The sequence below is a fragment of the Bison bison genome, unplaced genomic scaffold, assembly GCF_000754665.1.
Source record: "Bison bison bison isolate TAMUID 2011002044 unplaced genomic scaffold, Bison_UMD1.0 scf7180017864194, whole genome shotgun sequence".
Taxonomy (NCBI): Eukaryota; Metazoa; Chordata; class Mammalia; order Artiodactyla; family Bovidae; genus Bison; species Bison bison.
Window position 1 is genome coordinate 24,336 of NW_011494766.1, and position 13,320 is coordinate 37,655.

Here is a 13,320-nt window from a genome sequence, read left to right on the forward strand (position 1 = left end):
TCCTGGAGCTCCCACCCACTACCATCCCACCCCTAGGTCTTCACAGAGTGTGAAACTGAGGTCTCTCTGCTATACTACAGCTTCCCACTAGCTACCTATTTTATACATGTAGTGTATATTGGTCAATCCCAATCTCCCCCTAATTTGTCACCCTCACCCCATGTCTGTAGGTCCATTCTTTAAGTCTGTGTCTCTATTCCTGCCTTAGAAATAGGTTCATCTATACAATTTCTCTGATTCCACATGCATGCATTAATATGCAGTATTTGTTTTTCTCCTTCTGACTTTACTTCACTCTGTGTGACAGACTCCATCCAGGTCCACCCATGTTTCTACGAATGACCCTGTTCCGTTCCTTCTCGTGGCTGAGTAGTATTCCATTGTGTGTATGTATCTTCCTTGCCCACTCGTCTGCTGTTAGACATTTAGGTTGTTTCCACATCCTGGCTTTTGTGCACAGTGCACCAGGGAGCATTGGGGTGCATGTGTCCTGGATATATGTCCAGTAGGGGATTGGTGGGTCATACGGTTTAGTTTCTTAAGGAGCCTTGATCTGCCTCTTGAGAAATTTGTATGCAGGTCAGGAAGCAACAGTTAGAACTGGACATGGAACAACAGACTGGTTCCAAATAGGAAAAGGAGTTTGTCAAGGCTGTACATTGTCACCCTGTTTATTTAACTTCTATGCAGAGTACATCATGAGAAACGCTGGGCTGGAAGAAACGCAAGCTGGAATCAAGATTGCCAGAAGAAATATCAATAACCTCAGATATGCAGATGACACCACCCTTATGGCAGAAAGTGAAGAGGAACTCAAAAGCCTCTTGATGAAAGTGAAAGTGGAGAGTGAAAAAGTTGGCTTAAAGCTCAACATTCAGAAAACGAAAATCATGGCATCTGGTCCCACCACTTCATGGGAAATGGATGGGGAAACAGTGGAAACAGTGTCAGACTTTATTTTTCTGGGCTCCAAAATCACTGCAGATGGTGACTGCAGCCATGAAATTAAAAGATGCTTACTCCTTGGAAGGAAAGTTATGACCAACCTAGATAGCATATTCAAAAGCAGAGACATTACTTTGCCAACAAAGGTCCGTCTAGTCAAGGCTATGGTTTTTCCTGTGGTCATGTATGGATGTGAGAGTTGGACTGTGAAGAAGGCTGAGCGCCAAAGAATTGATGCTTTTGAACTGTGGTGTTGGAGAAGACTCTTGCGAGTCCCTTGGACTGCAAGGAGATCCAACCAGTCCATTCTGAAGGAGATCAGCCCTGGGATTTCTTTGGAAGGAATGATGCTAAAGCTGAAACTCCAATACTTTGGCCATCTCATGCGAAGAGTTGACCCATGGGAAAAGACCCTGATGCTGGAAGGGATTGGGGCAAGAGGAGAAGGGGACGACAGAGGATGAGATTGCTGGATGGCATCACTGACTTGATGGACGTGAGTCTGAGTGAACTCCGGAAGTTGGTGATGGACAGGGAGGCCTGGCGTGCTGCGATTCATGGTGTCACAAAAAGTTGGACATGACTGAGCAACTGATCTGATCATACTGTTCACCACAGTAGCTGTATCAGTTTATAGTTCCACCAACAGTGCAAGAAGGTTCCTCCATACCCTCTGCAGCATGTATTATTTATAGATTTTTTGAAATTACTATCTTTTAAAAATATTTATTTGTATTTTGACTGTGCTGCATCCTCTTTGCTTTCGGCAGGTTTTCTCTAGCTGTGGCAGTGTGGGCCACTCTTGGTTGCAATGTGCACGCTTCTTACTGTGGTGGCTTCTCTTGGTGCAGAGCATGGGGTCAAGGCACTTGGGCTTCAGTAGTTGTGACTCACAAGCACTAGAGCTCAGGCTCAGTAGTCGTGTGAATAGGCTTAGTTGCTCCAAGGCACATGGAATCTTCCCGGAACAAAGATTGAACCCATGTCCCGTGCATTGTGAGTTGGAGTCTTAACCGCTGTACTACCAAGGAGGTCCTGTCTATAGATTTTTTACTGATGGCCATTCTGATTGGTGCGAGGTGATACCTCATTGTAGTTTTTATTTTCATTTCTGTAATGACGTTGAGCATCTTTTCATGTGCCTTTTCACCATCTGTACATCTTCATTGGAGAGGTGTCTACTTAGGTGTCCCAACCATTTTTTGATTGGGTTGTTTGTTTTTTTAATACTGAGCTGCATGAGCTGTTTATATACTTTGGAGATTATTCCTTTGCCTAGTGCTTTGTTTGCAAATACTTTTTCCCATTCTGAGGGTTGTCTTCTTATTTACGATTTCCTTTACTTCAACTTTTAGGTTTAATTAGGTCCCATTTTTATTTTCAGTGCTCTAGTTGGTGGATCAAAAAAGATGTTGTGATTTAGATCAAAGTGTGTTTTCTCTATATTTTTCTCTAAGTTTTATAGTGCTTTACATTTATGTCTTTAATCCATTTTGAATTTATTTTTGTGAGTTTTGCCACCAGAACACACTGGTCATAGCAAACACCCTCTTCCAACAACACAAGAGACAACTCTGTACTATCTGATGGACATCACCAGATAGTCAATACCAAAGTCAGATTGATTATATTCTTTGCAGCCAAAGTTGGAGAAGCTCTATACAGTCAGCAAAAACAAGACCTGGAGCCAACTGTGGCTTAGATTATGATCTCCTTACTAAAAGATTCAGGCTTAAATTGAAGAAAGTAGGGAAAACCACTAGAGCACTCAGGTATGATCTACATCAAATCCCTTATGATTATACATCAGAAGGAAAGTCCAATGCTGTAAAGAACAGTATTGCACAGGGAACCTGAAATGTTAGGTCCATGAATCAAGGTAAATTGGACGTTGTCAAACAGGAGATGGCAAGAGTGAACGTCAACATTCTAGGAATCAGTGAACTATAATGGACCGGAATGGGCAAATTTAATTCAGATGACCACTATATCTACTACTGTGGGCAAGAATCTCTTAGAAGAAATGGAGTAGCCTTCATAGTCAACAGAAGAGTTCAAAATGCAGTACTTAGATACAATCTCAAAAACGACAGACTGATCTCTGTTCGTTTCCAAGGCAAACCATCCAGTATCACAGTAATCCAAGTCTATGACCCAACCACTAATGCTGAAGAAGCTGAAGTTGAACGGTTCTATGAAGACCTACAAGACCTTCTAGAACTAACACCAAAAAAGATAGCCTTTTCATCATAGGGGACTAGAATGCAAAAGTAGGAAGTCAAGAGATACTTGGAGTAACTGGCAAGTTTGGGCTTGGAGTACAAGATGAAGCAGGGCAAAGGCTAACAGAGTTTTGCCAAGAGAGTGCCCTGGTCATAGGAAACACCCTCTTTTAACAACATAAGAGATGACTTTACACATGGACATCACCAGTTGGTCAATACAAGATTATATTCTTTGAAGCCAAAGATAGAGAAGCTCTATACAGTCAGCAAAAACAAGACTGGGAGCTGACTGTGGCTCAGATCATGAACTCCTTATTGCAAAATTCAGACTTAAATTCAAGAAGGTAGGGAAAACCACTAGGCCATTCAGGTATGACCTAAATCAAATCCCTTATGATTATACAATGGAAGTGACAAATAGATTCAGGGGATTAGATCTGATATACAGAGTGCCTGAAGAACTATCGACAGAGGTTCCTGACATTGTACAGGATGTGGTGATAAAACCATTCCCAAGAAAAAAGAAATGCAAAAAGGCAAAGTAGTTGAGGAGGCCTTACAGATAGCTGAGAAAAGAAGAGAAGCAAAAAGCAAAGGAGAAAAGGAAAGATCCATCCATCTGAATGCAGAGTTCCAAAGAATAGCAAGGAGAGATAAAGCCTTTCTAAGTGATCAATGCAAAGAAATAGAGGAAAACAAGAGAATGAGAAAGACTAGAGATCAAGATTGCTGGGAGAAATATCAAGCTCAAATATGCAAATGATAACACACTATTGGCAGAAAGCAAAGAGGAACTAAAGAGTCTCTTGGTGAGAGTGAATGAGGGGAGTGAAAAGCTGGCTTAAAACTCAGCCTTCAAAAAACAAAGATTACAGCATCCAGTCCCATCCCTTCATGGGAAATAAATGGGGGGAAAGTGGAAACAGAGACATTTTATTTTCTTGGGCTCCAAAATCTCTGCAGACAGTGACTGCAGCCATGAAATTTAAAGATGCTTACTCCTTGGAAGGAAAGCTATGACAAACCTAGACATCATATTAAAAAGCAGAGACATCACTTTGCCAACAAAGGTCCTTATAGTCAAAGCTATGGTTTTTCCAGTAGTCATGTACAGATGTGAGAGTTGGACCATACAGAAGGCTGAGGGTCAAAGAATTGATGATTTTGAATTGTGTTCTGGGGAAGACTCTTGAGAATCCCTTGAATATCAGGGATATCAAACCAGTCAATCCTAAAGGAAATCAGCCCTAAATATTCATTGGAAGGACTGGTACTGAAGCTGAAACTCCAATATTTTGGCCACCTGTTGTGAAGAGCTGACTCATTGGAAAAGGCCCTAATACTGGGAAAGACTGAAGGCAGGAGAAGAAGGGAGCAACAGGATTAGATGGTTGGATTGCATCACCAACTCAATGGACATGAGCTTGAGCAAACTCTGGGAGATAGTGAAGGACAGGGAAACCTGGTTTGCTGCAGTTTATGGGGTCATGAAGAATTGGATACAACTAAGAGACTGAACAACAGCATAGTGTTAGATATTGTTCTTATTTCATTCTTTTATATGTCACTGTCCAGCTTTTCCAGCACCTCTTATTGAAGTCTTTCTTGTCTCTATTGCATATCCTTTCCTCCTTTGTCATATGTGAATTGCCCATAGATGGGTGGGTTTATCTGTAGGCTTTCTATCCTGTACCATTGGTCTATATTTCTGGTTTTATGGTAGTACCATACTTTCTTGATTACTGTGGCTTTGTTGTATATTTTGAAGTTGGGAGCCTGATTCCTCCAGCTCTGTTTTTCTTTCTCAAGATTGCACTGGCTGTTTAGGATTCACATGTTCTCCTCAAGAGCTTCTCTGGTCCTTTAGTCTACAATAAAGAATGTTAATATCTTTAATTTGTTGGGGGTTTTATTTCTGTAAAAGAGCGCAAAGATACTGTTATTTGTATCCCTTGACTTGGAACCAGGACCCTGTCCGAGGCTACACTTCTGTGTCTTGCCTGCTCCTCACTTGCCTCTGCATCCCCTCCCTTACCTGACTGACAACTGTTTGAAAGGTTTCTGTGTCCAGGAGCCCCACAGGGTCCAGCTCTGTTTCACTTATTGTGCAACTAGATAGATCATAGTTTTTTTTTTTTTTTTTTTATCAGCCTGTAATATGATAAGTAACACTGATTGTTTTTTAAATGTTGAATCCACCTTGCATTACTGAATAAACCCAACATTATCCAACCTGGATTCAATTTGCTAATACTAGAGATACTTGTTTTTGTGTTCATATGGATATTAATATGTAAATTCTTTTTTGGTAGTATCTATTTGAAGTTTGTTATCAGTGTATTCTGGCCTCAGATGAAAGGAAGACCTTTCCCTCTATTTGCTGAGCAAAAACTGTGCAAATTTGGTGTCATTTCTTTCTCAAGTGGTTGATAAATTTGACCACTGAAACCATCTGTGTCTGGAATTATCTTTGTAAGAAGTTTGTTGAACTCAACTCCATTTCTTTAATAGCAAAGGGCTATTCAGATGTTAAAATGTCATCCAAGGTCAATTTTGGTAAGTTGTATTTTTCAAAGGATTTGTCTATTTCATCTACAATATCAAATTGTTTGCCACACCAATTAGTGTATAGAATAGTAACGTGAGTCAAGTGCCAACCAGGGAGCAGGCAAGAATAACAAGTAAACAGTTATTGAGCCCTTCCCCTTTACTAGGGGATAACATGACATTTAAGCCTGGCAGTTCCCTGGGATAGGTTCTATTGATAGTCTCATTTTACAAAGGAAGTCGGTGTCACTTGTCCCGGGTCACACGGGTATGCAGTACAGATGGGTGTCTAACAACCCCAGGGCCAGAGAAAGGTGCTGCTGCTGCTGCTGCTAAGTCGCTTCAGTCGTGTCCGACCCTGTGCGATCCCATGGACTGCAGCCTACCAGGCTTCTCCGTCCGTGGGATTCTCCAGGCAAGAACATTGGAGTGGGTTGCCACTTCCTCTCCAAGAGAAAGGTGCGGTGAGGTATAATTAAAATAAATGTACAGCCACTGGTCCCTAGGGTCCCCCCAGGAGCAAAGCCTGGCTGTGCAGGACTGGGAAGAACTCAGGAACCTTGCTGAAGGTAGGGTACGCTGCCGGCTGCGAAGTGGGAGAGACCGGGAGAGCTTGCTAAAGTACCGCCCACTCCCTTCCGTGACTTCCCATTTGCGGTCAGCCGGCGCGCATTGGTGACGTCACGGCGCCTGCTGCCCGGAAGTGCACGCGACGGCGACGGAGCCGTGGGGACGGTGAGAAGGCGTGCGGGGAAGGCGTGCGGGGGACGTGCGGTTGCGCGCTGCTGGGGGGCGAGCGGCAGCGATGGCAGGACCCTGGGACTGTCCACGGGCTTGGTCTTGGGGAAGGCGGGTGCCGGGGCGGTGAGAGGCCTCTTCCGCCCTCGGGAATAGAGCCCACTGTGGAGGTCGTGGGACCGCGTTTCTGCTACATCTCACTGACTGCGGGCTGATTCATCGGGCTTCCCCTGGGCGCTTTCCCTTCCTTGCGGCCGGGCCTTTGGCCTCCCTTTTAGGTCCAGCACCTGCTGTGGGGGACAGGCCACACAGTTTCAGGGCCTGGGTTCCCACTGGGTTTTCTGTGTTGAAGCGTGGAAGGAAGTGCAGTGTTTTTCCTCCCCAGTTCTTTGGATAAGGAGAACTCGCCCCCTGGCGGGAAACGCCGCTCTTTGAAACCTGCTTTTCCAAGAAAAGGAATGGTTCTTCTCTGGGGTTTCTTTCGGTTTGTTTGCGATCTGTTGCTGCCTCCCAGAGGCCCACCCTACATGAAAAACGGAGCGTGATGATGATGGACGACAGATGGCAGAGTGTGAATGGGTGGGATTCAGGAGACTTGATGGGATAGGCGGATGATGAATGAAGAAGAAGCGGGCAGCAAGGACAGATGATAGGAAAACATCTTGTTTTCCAGTGAGTAGGACATATCCCGGGGTCATGAGTCTCAGGTGTGTGTGAGCAAGTATGCTGATATACACACGACTGTGAATTATTCTGGAGAAGAGCAAGTGTCCCTGCAAGTGTTTGAGTTACATTTTCTGGAACCACTGTTCGTGGCAGCCTTGTACCTCAGGCTTTAACTGAGACCGGTCTCCCAGGAGAGCATCCCGACAGTAGAATGCGGTATTAACATAGTAGCAAGTGCTTCAGGAGGGCAAAACCGGGTAACTGCAGGGGTAGACCCAGTTGTAATTCTCCCTCACGTTGTCAGTTTTTTCCGTTTTTCACATGATCAGGAGACGACTGTGTCTCTGTTGATAAAATCACTGCGCATCCCCTCATTGTCCTGTGCTTGTAAATTTCATCGTGGTGTGTGCATGCTTGTCTTGTAGATGAGAAGTGGTGACTTTCTCCCCAGATGCTGAGGTGCCTGGATCCCTGGCGCAGGCAGTTACTGAGCTGCAGCTGGAGTAGACTGTGCCTTCTGAAGCACTCTATGTTTACAATGAAGTTGCAGTCTCCAGAATTCCAGTCACTTTTCACAGAAGGATTGAAGAGTCTGACAGGTGAGAAGTCGGATGCCTCCTCTTGCTTTGGAAGTTTGTATAAATGGAGAGGCAGAGAGGTAATGTTTTTAAGCCAACATTCGTAGTTTTTTTTGTGAATGTTGAGCTAGTGAAAGCAGGGTTTACTATGAATAATCCAAAACTATAGCCAAGTCATGAGAAGAGGCAAATAATGATTGCAGTAAAAAGCATGGCTTTTTTGTGTTACCCCCACGTACTTTATATGCATCACAGAATTAGGCCTACTGACTTAAGAATTAGATACTTTTTCTCTTGTTATATTGTTGAGGAAGCATAGGCTTAGGAATGTGAAATTCCTTGGCACCATTTTTATAACTAATAACTGAAGAGCTTGGATTTGAACTTTTGCAGTCTGATTTGAGAACCCAGCTTATCACCACTAAGCTATATTTCTGGCCCAGGTATCAGTGCTTTCCGAGAGAACCAGAGGCAGAAGTAAGTGGGAGTCATCTCCATTTGTGCATATACAACCCTTATCTGGAAGGGACACAGGAAATGGCTTTAGCTACGTGCCTGGTCACAGGCGCTTCGTGTTGCTTGCCGCAGTTCTCAACTCAGTATCAACTATCGCTGTTACAGTGCACACAGTTGCACTGCAGAATTTATGGTCTCCTAGTCATGTCTTTATAAATACAATGGGTTGTTCAGTGGTTCAGTCATGCCCAACTCTCTGGGACCCTATGAACTGCAGTACGCCAGACTTCCCTGTCCTTCACTATCTCCTGGAGTCTGGCCAGACTCGTGTCCATTGAGTCAGTGATGCCATCCAACCATCTCCTCCTCTGTTGTCCCCTTCTTCGGCCCACAATCTTTCTGAGCATCAGGGTCTTTTCCAGTGAGTCAACTCTTCACATCAAGTGGCCAAACTACTGGAGCTTCAGTTTCAGCATCAGTGCTTCCAGTGAATATTCAGGGTTGATCTCCTTCAGCGTTGGCTGGTTTCATCTCGTTGTTGTCCCAGGGACTCAAGAGTCTTCTCCAGCAGCACAGTTCAAAAGCATCAATTCTTAGGGACTCTGCCTTCTTCATAGTCGAACTCTCACATCCGTACATGACTACTGGAAAAACCATAGCTTTAACTATATGGACCTTTGTCATCAAAGTGATGTCTCTGCTTTTTAATACACTGTTTAGGTTTGTTGTAGCTTTTCTTCCAGGGAGCAGGTGTCTTAATTTCATGGCTAAAGTCACTGTCAGTGATTTGGGAAGTATATTAAGGTGTATATATGTAGAAACATGACCTTACATGTTGGTTTGTCCTTTAGATTCACCTGAGGAGCTTTTATAGCTTACGGATGCTAGGGTCCCACTCCTGCCCTACTGACTGGAATCTCTGAGGAGTATGGGCATTTGTAAATTTCTATAAAAACTGTTCCATTAATTCTGATGCCCAGAAGGTGAAGGAACGTTGATTTAAAGTGACTGGCCTTTTAGTAGCTGATTTTTTGTTTTAATCCTCATTGGCTGCGCCAGCCTCAGTTGGGGCATGTGGGATCTTCACTGCAGCACACAGGCTCCCTGGTTTTGGCTCATGGGCTCAGGAATTCTGGGGTACGGGCTTAGTTGCTCTGTGACGTGTGGGATCTTAGTTTTTCAACCAGGGATTGTACCCTTGTATGCTGTATTGCAAAGTGGATTCTTAATCACTTGACCACGGGGGATGTCCCTGTATTAGCTTATTGACAAAGCTACTTTCCTGTTCTTGAAATAAGGTGACTTTTAGGTATATGTTAGAAGTAAATGGTCCAGAACTACTTAAGTTTTATAGTTTTATAGACCATAGTTTCATATGGTCTTGAAGTAGGGGGCCTAAAGTAGATACTTCACTCTGAATTTTAATTAGAGTGAAAAAGAGAAATGGGTGAAATTAATTTTAATAACTTTTTAGTACATCTCATTTAATTCAGTACATCTAAGATACCGTCATTTTAAAGTCATATTTGTGTACAAATTACGAGTGACATGTTTCCCACTCTTGCTTATAAATCTTTGAAATCTGGCGTTTAGTATAGACCATCTGAATTCAGACTCGCCACATTTCAAGTGCTCAGGAACCACATGTGGCTACTGTGTGTACAGCTCATATCTGTAGGTTCTGACTTACAGTTGAATTTGAGTTTGTTCTTTCTTCATATGTCTCTCCCAGCTCCCACTTTTACTGTCTTCATTGTAAGAGGTTTCTTGGAAGATAGCCGCCAAATGACTGGATGTAGAAAATGCATTTATTTTGGCTGTGCTGGGTCTTCATTGCTGTGTCTTTTTTTTTCCCCTCGAGTTGCGGCGAGTGGGGGCTTCTCATTGCAGTTGCTTCTTCTGTTGCAGGGCATGGGCTACGTGGCACGAAGCCTTCAGCACTTGTGGTGTGTGAGCTCAGTAGTTGTGGTTCCTGGGCTCCAGAGCACAGGCTCTGTAGTTGTGGCACATGGGCTTAGTCACTCCACAGCATGTGGGGTCTTCCCGGACCAGGGATTGCAGCCACGTCTCCTGCACTGGCAGGTGGAATCTTTACTACTGAGCCGTCAAGGAAGCCCCTTCTGTGTTTCTCTTTTGGAAACAAGACCGTGGATATTGATTACTGTAGGTCCTTGAACAGTTTTTACCAGTTGCGTGTGGCTTCCTAACCCTGACTTCAAGGGCCAAATGTGCTTTACCTTGAGAGGTGAAGTCCTAGCAAGTGAGAAAGTGAAGAGTGCAGTAGAGAGAGGTGGGATTTGGCCCGTGGCCTTGGCCCTGAAAGACCAACCCAGGTTTTCTCGGTTATAGTGGAAGTGGCAAGGATGTAATCTTTTAGTGCAATACCCAGCAGTTAGAAAATCAAATAGTTACTTCTATATGATCTCTGCTAGTTTCTAAAGACTTGAATGTCTTGCTAAAATACAGTGCACTGTGTGAAAACCATGCACAAAAGCAACAAGGGAAAAAAAAAAAAAGATGGCCGTTGTATGGTGCTGCTCTGCAGCTTAATACTATACCAGTTGTTGAATCATGATAGCTGTTTTGCCAAATGTAAAATTAGTTTTCAGTGTGCAAGAATTTGGAAGGTTTAGGATAGTGTACGATGCTCATATAGAATTTTATGTCAATTTATTTCATGTAATTTGTTTTCCTTTTGCTTAAGGATAGCCATATAATCCTGTTGTTTAGTTGCTAGGTCATGTCTGACTCTTTGTGACCCCATGGACTATATATAGCCCATCAGGCTTCTCTGTCCATGGGATTTTCCAGCCAAAAATGCTAAAGTGGGTTGCCATTTCCTCTTCCAAGGGATCTTCCTGAGCCAGGGATCGAACCCACATCTCCTGCTTTGGCAGGCCAATTCTTTACCACTGCGCCCCCTGGGAAGCCCCTCCTTCATTCTATACATGAGGCTAAAGTTCCAAATGTAATAATTATTGTGTAAGTTAAATGGTTATTGTTGTTGTACAGTCACTCAGTCCTGTCTGACTCTTTGCAACCCCATGGACTGCAGCACGCCAGGCTTCCCTGTCCTTCACCATCTCCCGGAGTTTGCTCTAGTTGATGTTCATCAAGTCGGTGATGCCATCCAACCATTTCATCCTCTGTTGCCTCCTCCTCCTCCTACCCTCAATCTTGCCCAGGTTCAGGGTCTTCAGTGAGTTGGATCTTTGCATCAGGTGGCCAAAGTATTGGAGCTTCAGCTTCAGCATCAGTCCTTCCAATGAATGTCTCCTTGCTAGCCAAGGGCTCTCAGGAGTTTTGTCTAGCACCAGAGTTCGTGTGACCTGTTCATGGGTCATAAAATCAATTTAGTGGTCATGACCAGTGTTAAAAAATAGAGGAAAAAGAGAGAAGATAAAGAATAGAACAGGTTGGATTGCATGGTACTTATAGTAAGGGTGAGTGCTATTTCATGAAACTCTTGTTTACCCTTCCTGTCTGAGTCTCAAGAAAACTGTGCACTAACAGATGATTTTAGTGTTTTATTTTAAGGAACCATGGACCCCATATTAAGGAATCACTGGGACTTGACTGGAAACGTGGGGCTGGAGGAGTATAAGCAGTCCCTCTGGGAGGGGCTTCCGGAAGTGGTTTCCGTGTGCAAGAGCTTTTAGTCAAGCGGGGAGGTAGAGGGAGCAACCTTGGTTGTTTTGCAGCAGATGATTCTGGGGAGTCTGCAGAGGTGTGGAGCTGGGAGGTTTGGGAAGGACAGGTAGAGGAGGAGGATGGCAGAGCGCAGAGCTTGGCATGGGCTGGAGGGTGACGTCTTGTGTTGTGGTGCTGGAGCTCTGATGCACCCTCCTGCCAAGGACCAGTAAGAACACCCCTCAGCAAGTCCAGGCAGAGTGGGGCTTGCTGACCGAGGAGAACCTCGAGGCCTCTGAGAAAAACCATTGTAGAAAGGACTTTTTGTAGGATTTGGGCTTGTATCACATGATTTGGGGGCTTTGCTGTGGATTCGGGTGTCAGGAAGCAAGGGTTAGTCTGATGGTCTTAATAATCCTTACCTGGAAGGTGGGAACACAGCTTGATGATTAAACTGGTACCTAAGGCACAGTCGCGTGTATTAACTGTGAGAGGGTGCTGTCCGGCAGTGTGCGTGTCTCGTCTTCATTCACACATGATTACTAGGTGTCTTGATGCACGCTGGTCACAGAGAGGCCTTGTCTCGTGTGGATGTTCTCTGACGTGATAATGTTCACAGGAGGATACCCAGGCCTCTCGTGTGAGTCCAGCACGTAGCAGCAGCTCGGCTTGGGTGGCTTCAAGAGAAAACACACCGAGGATGTGCAGGAACACTTCACCTTTCTAGAGTATTCCCTGTACTTTTTGGTAGTAATTCAGATTTACATTGATAACCTTGAGGCATTTAGATATTCTGAATTAACCTAAGGAGAATTCTGCAAGTTCCCTGCTTCTCATGATTGTTGAAGGCGTTCTGCTGCAGGCAGGTCCCTTCATTGCTGTGGGCTTTGTTTTCACAGTTTGTATTTTTTTTTTAATTTACTTATTTTTAATTGGAGGATAGTTGCTTTACAATGTTGTATTGGTTTCTCCCATACCACAGTGTAAATCAGCCAAGAGTATACCACGGCTCCCACCTCCCACCCCAACCCACCCCTGCTCTCCCAGTTTTATATAAAAAGACTGAGTTCAGTTATCTCTGCTGTGCCAAATAGATGGAAGAACTTGTGCTTCTGTGATTCTTGACAGAAACCCACTGAAATAAAAAACGTTCCTTTTTGTCTCAGAATTATTTGTCAGGGAAAATCATGAGTTGCGAATCGCGGGAGGAGCCGTGAGGGATCTGCTGAGTGGGGTGAAGCCGCAGGATGTGGACTTTGCCACCACGGCCACCCCAGCCCAGATGAAGGAGCTGTTCCAGTCGGTTGGCATCCGCATGATCAACAACAAAGGAGAGAAGCACGGGACCATCACTGCCAGGGTGAGTGAAGAGTCTGGCAGGAGCGGCGTTGCCTGTTTTGAAAACTTAAAAAAATTTATAGATGATTTCTAGTGTTTAAAAACTTAATAGCAAAGAAGCCTCATTAAAAAAAGAAGTCTCCTCTGCCTCCTGTGAAACCCTGCACCCTCCTTTGTTGCCCCCCCTTTCAGCTAAT

At 44.3% G+C, this 13,320-nt stretch overlaps 1 protein-coding gene across 3 annotated transcripts in view; it reads left to right on the forward strand.

Moving 5' to 3' along the window:
- The first annotated feature begins 6,394 nt into the window (after positions 1–6,394).
- TRNT1 (tRNA nucleotidyl transferase, CCA-adding, 1) overlaps positions 6,395–13,320 on the forward strand; it is a 23,696-nt gene continuing 16,770 nt past the window's right edge. The window contains exons 1-3 of one of the 3 annotated variants that reach the window (XM_010844121.1): positions 6,395–6,452; positions 7,547–7,720; positions 12,952–13,145. In XM_010844121.1, coding sequence (XP_010842423.1) covers positions 7,573–7,720; positions 12,952–13,145 — 342 coding nt within the window. In that variant the 5' untranslated portion in view covers positions 6,395–6,452; positions 7,547–7,572. The other 2 variants (XM_010844124.1, XM_010844123.1) reach the window with 2 other exon arrangements.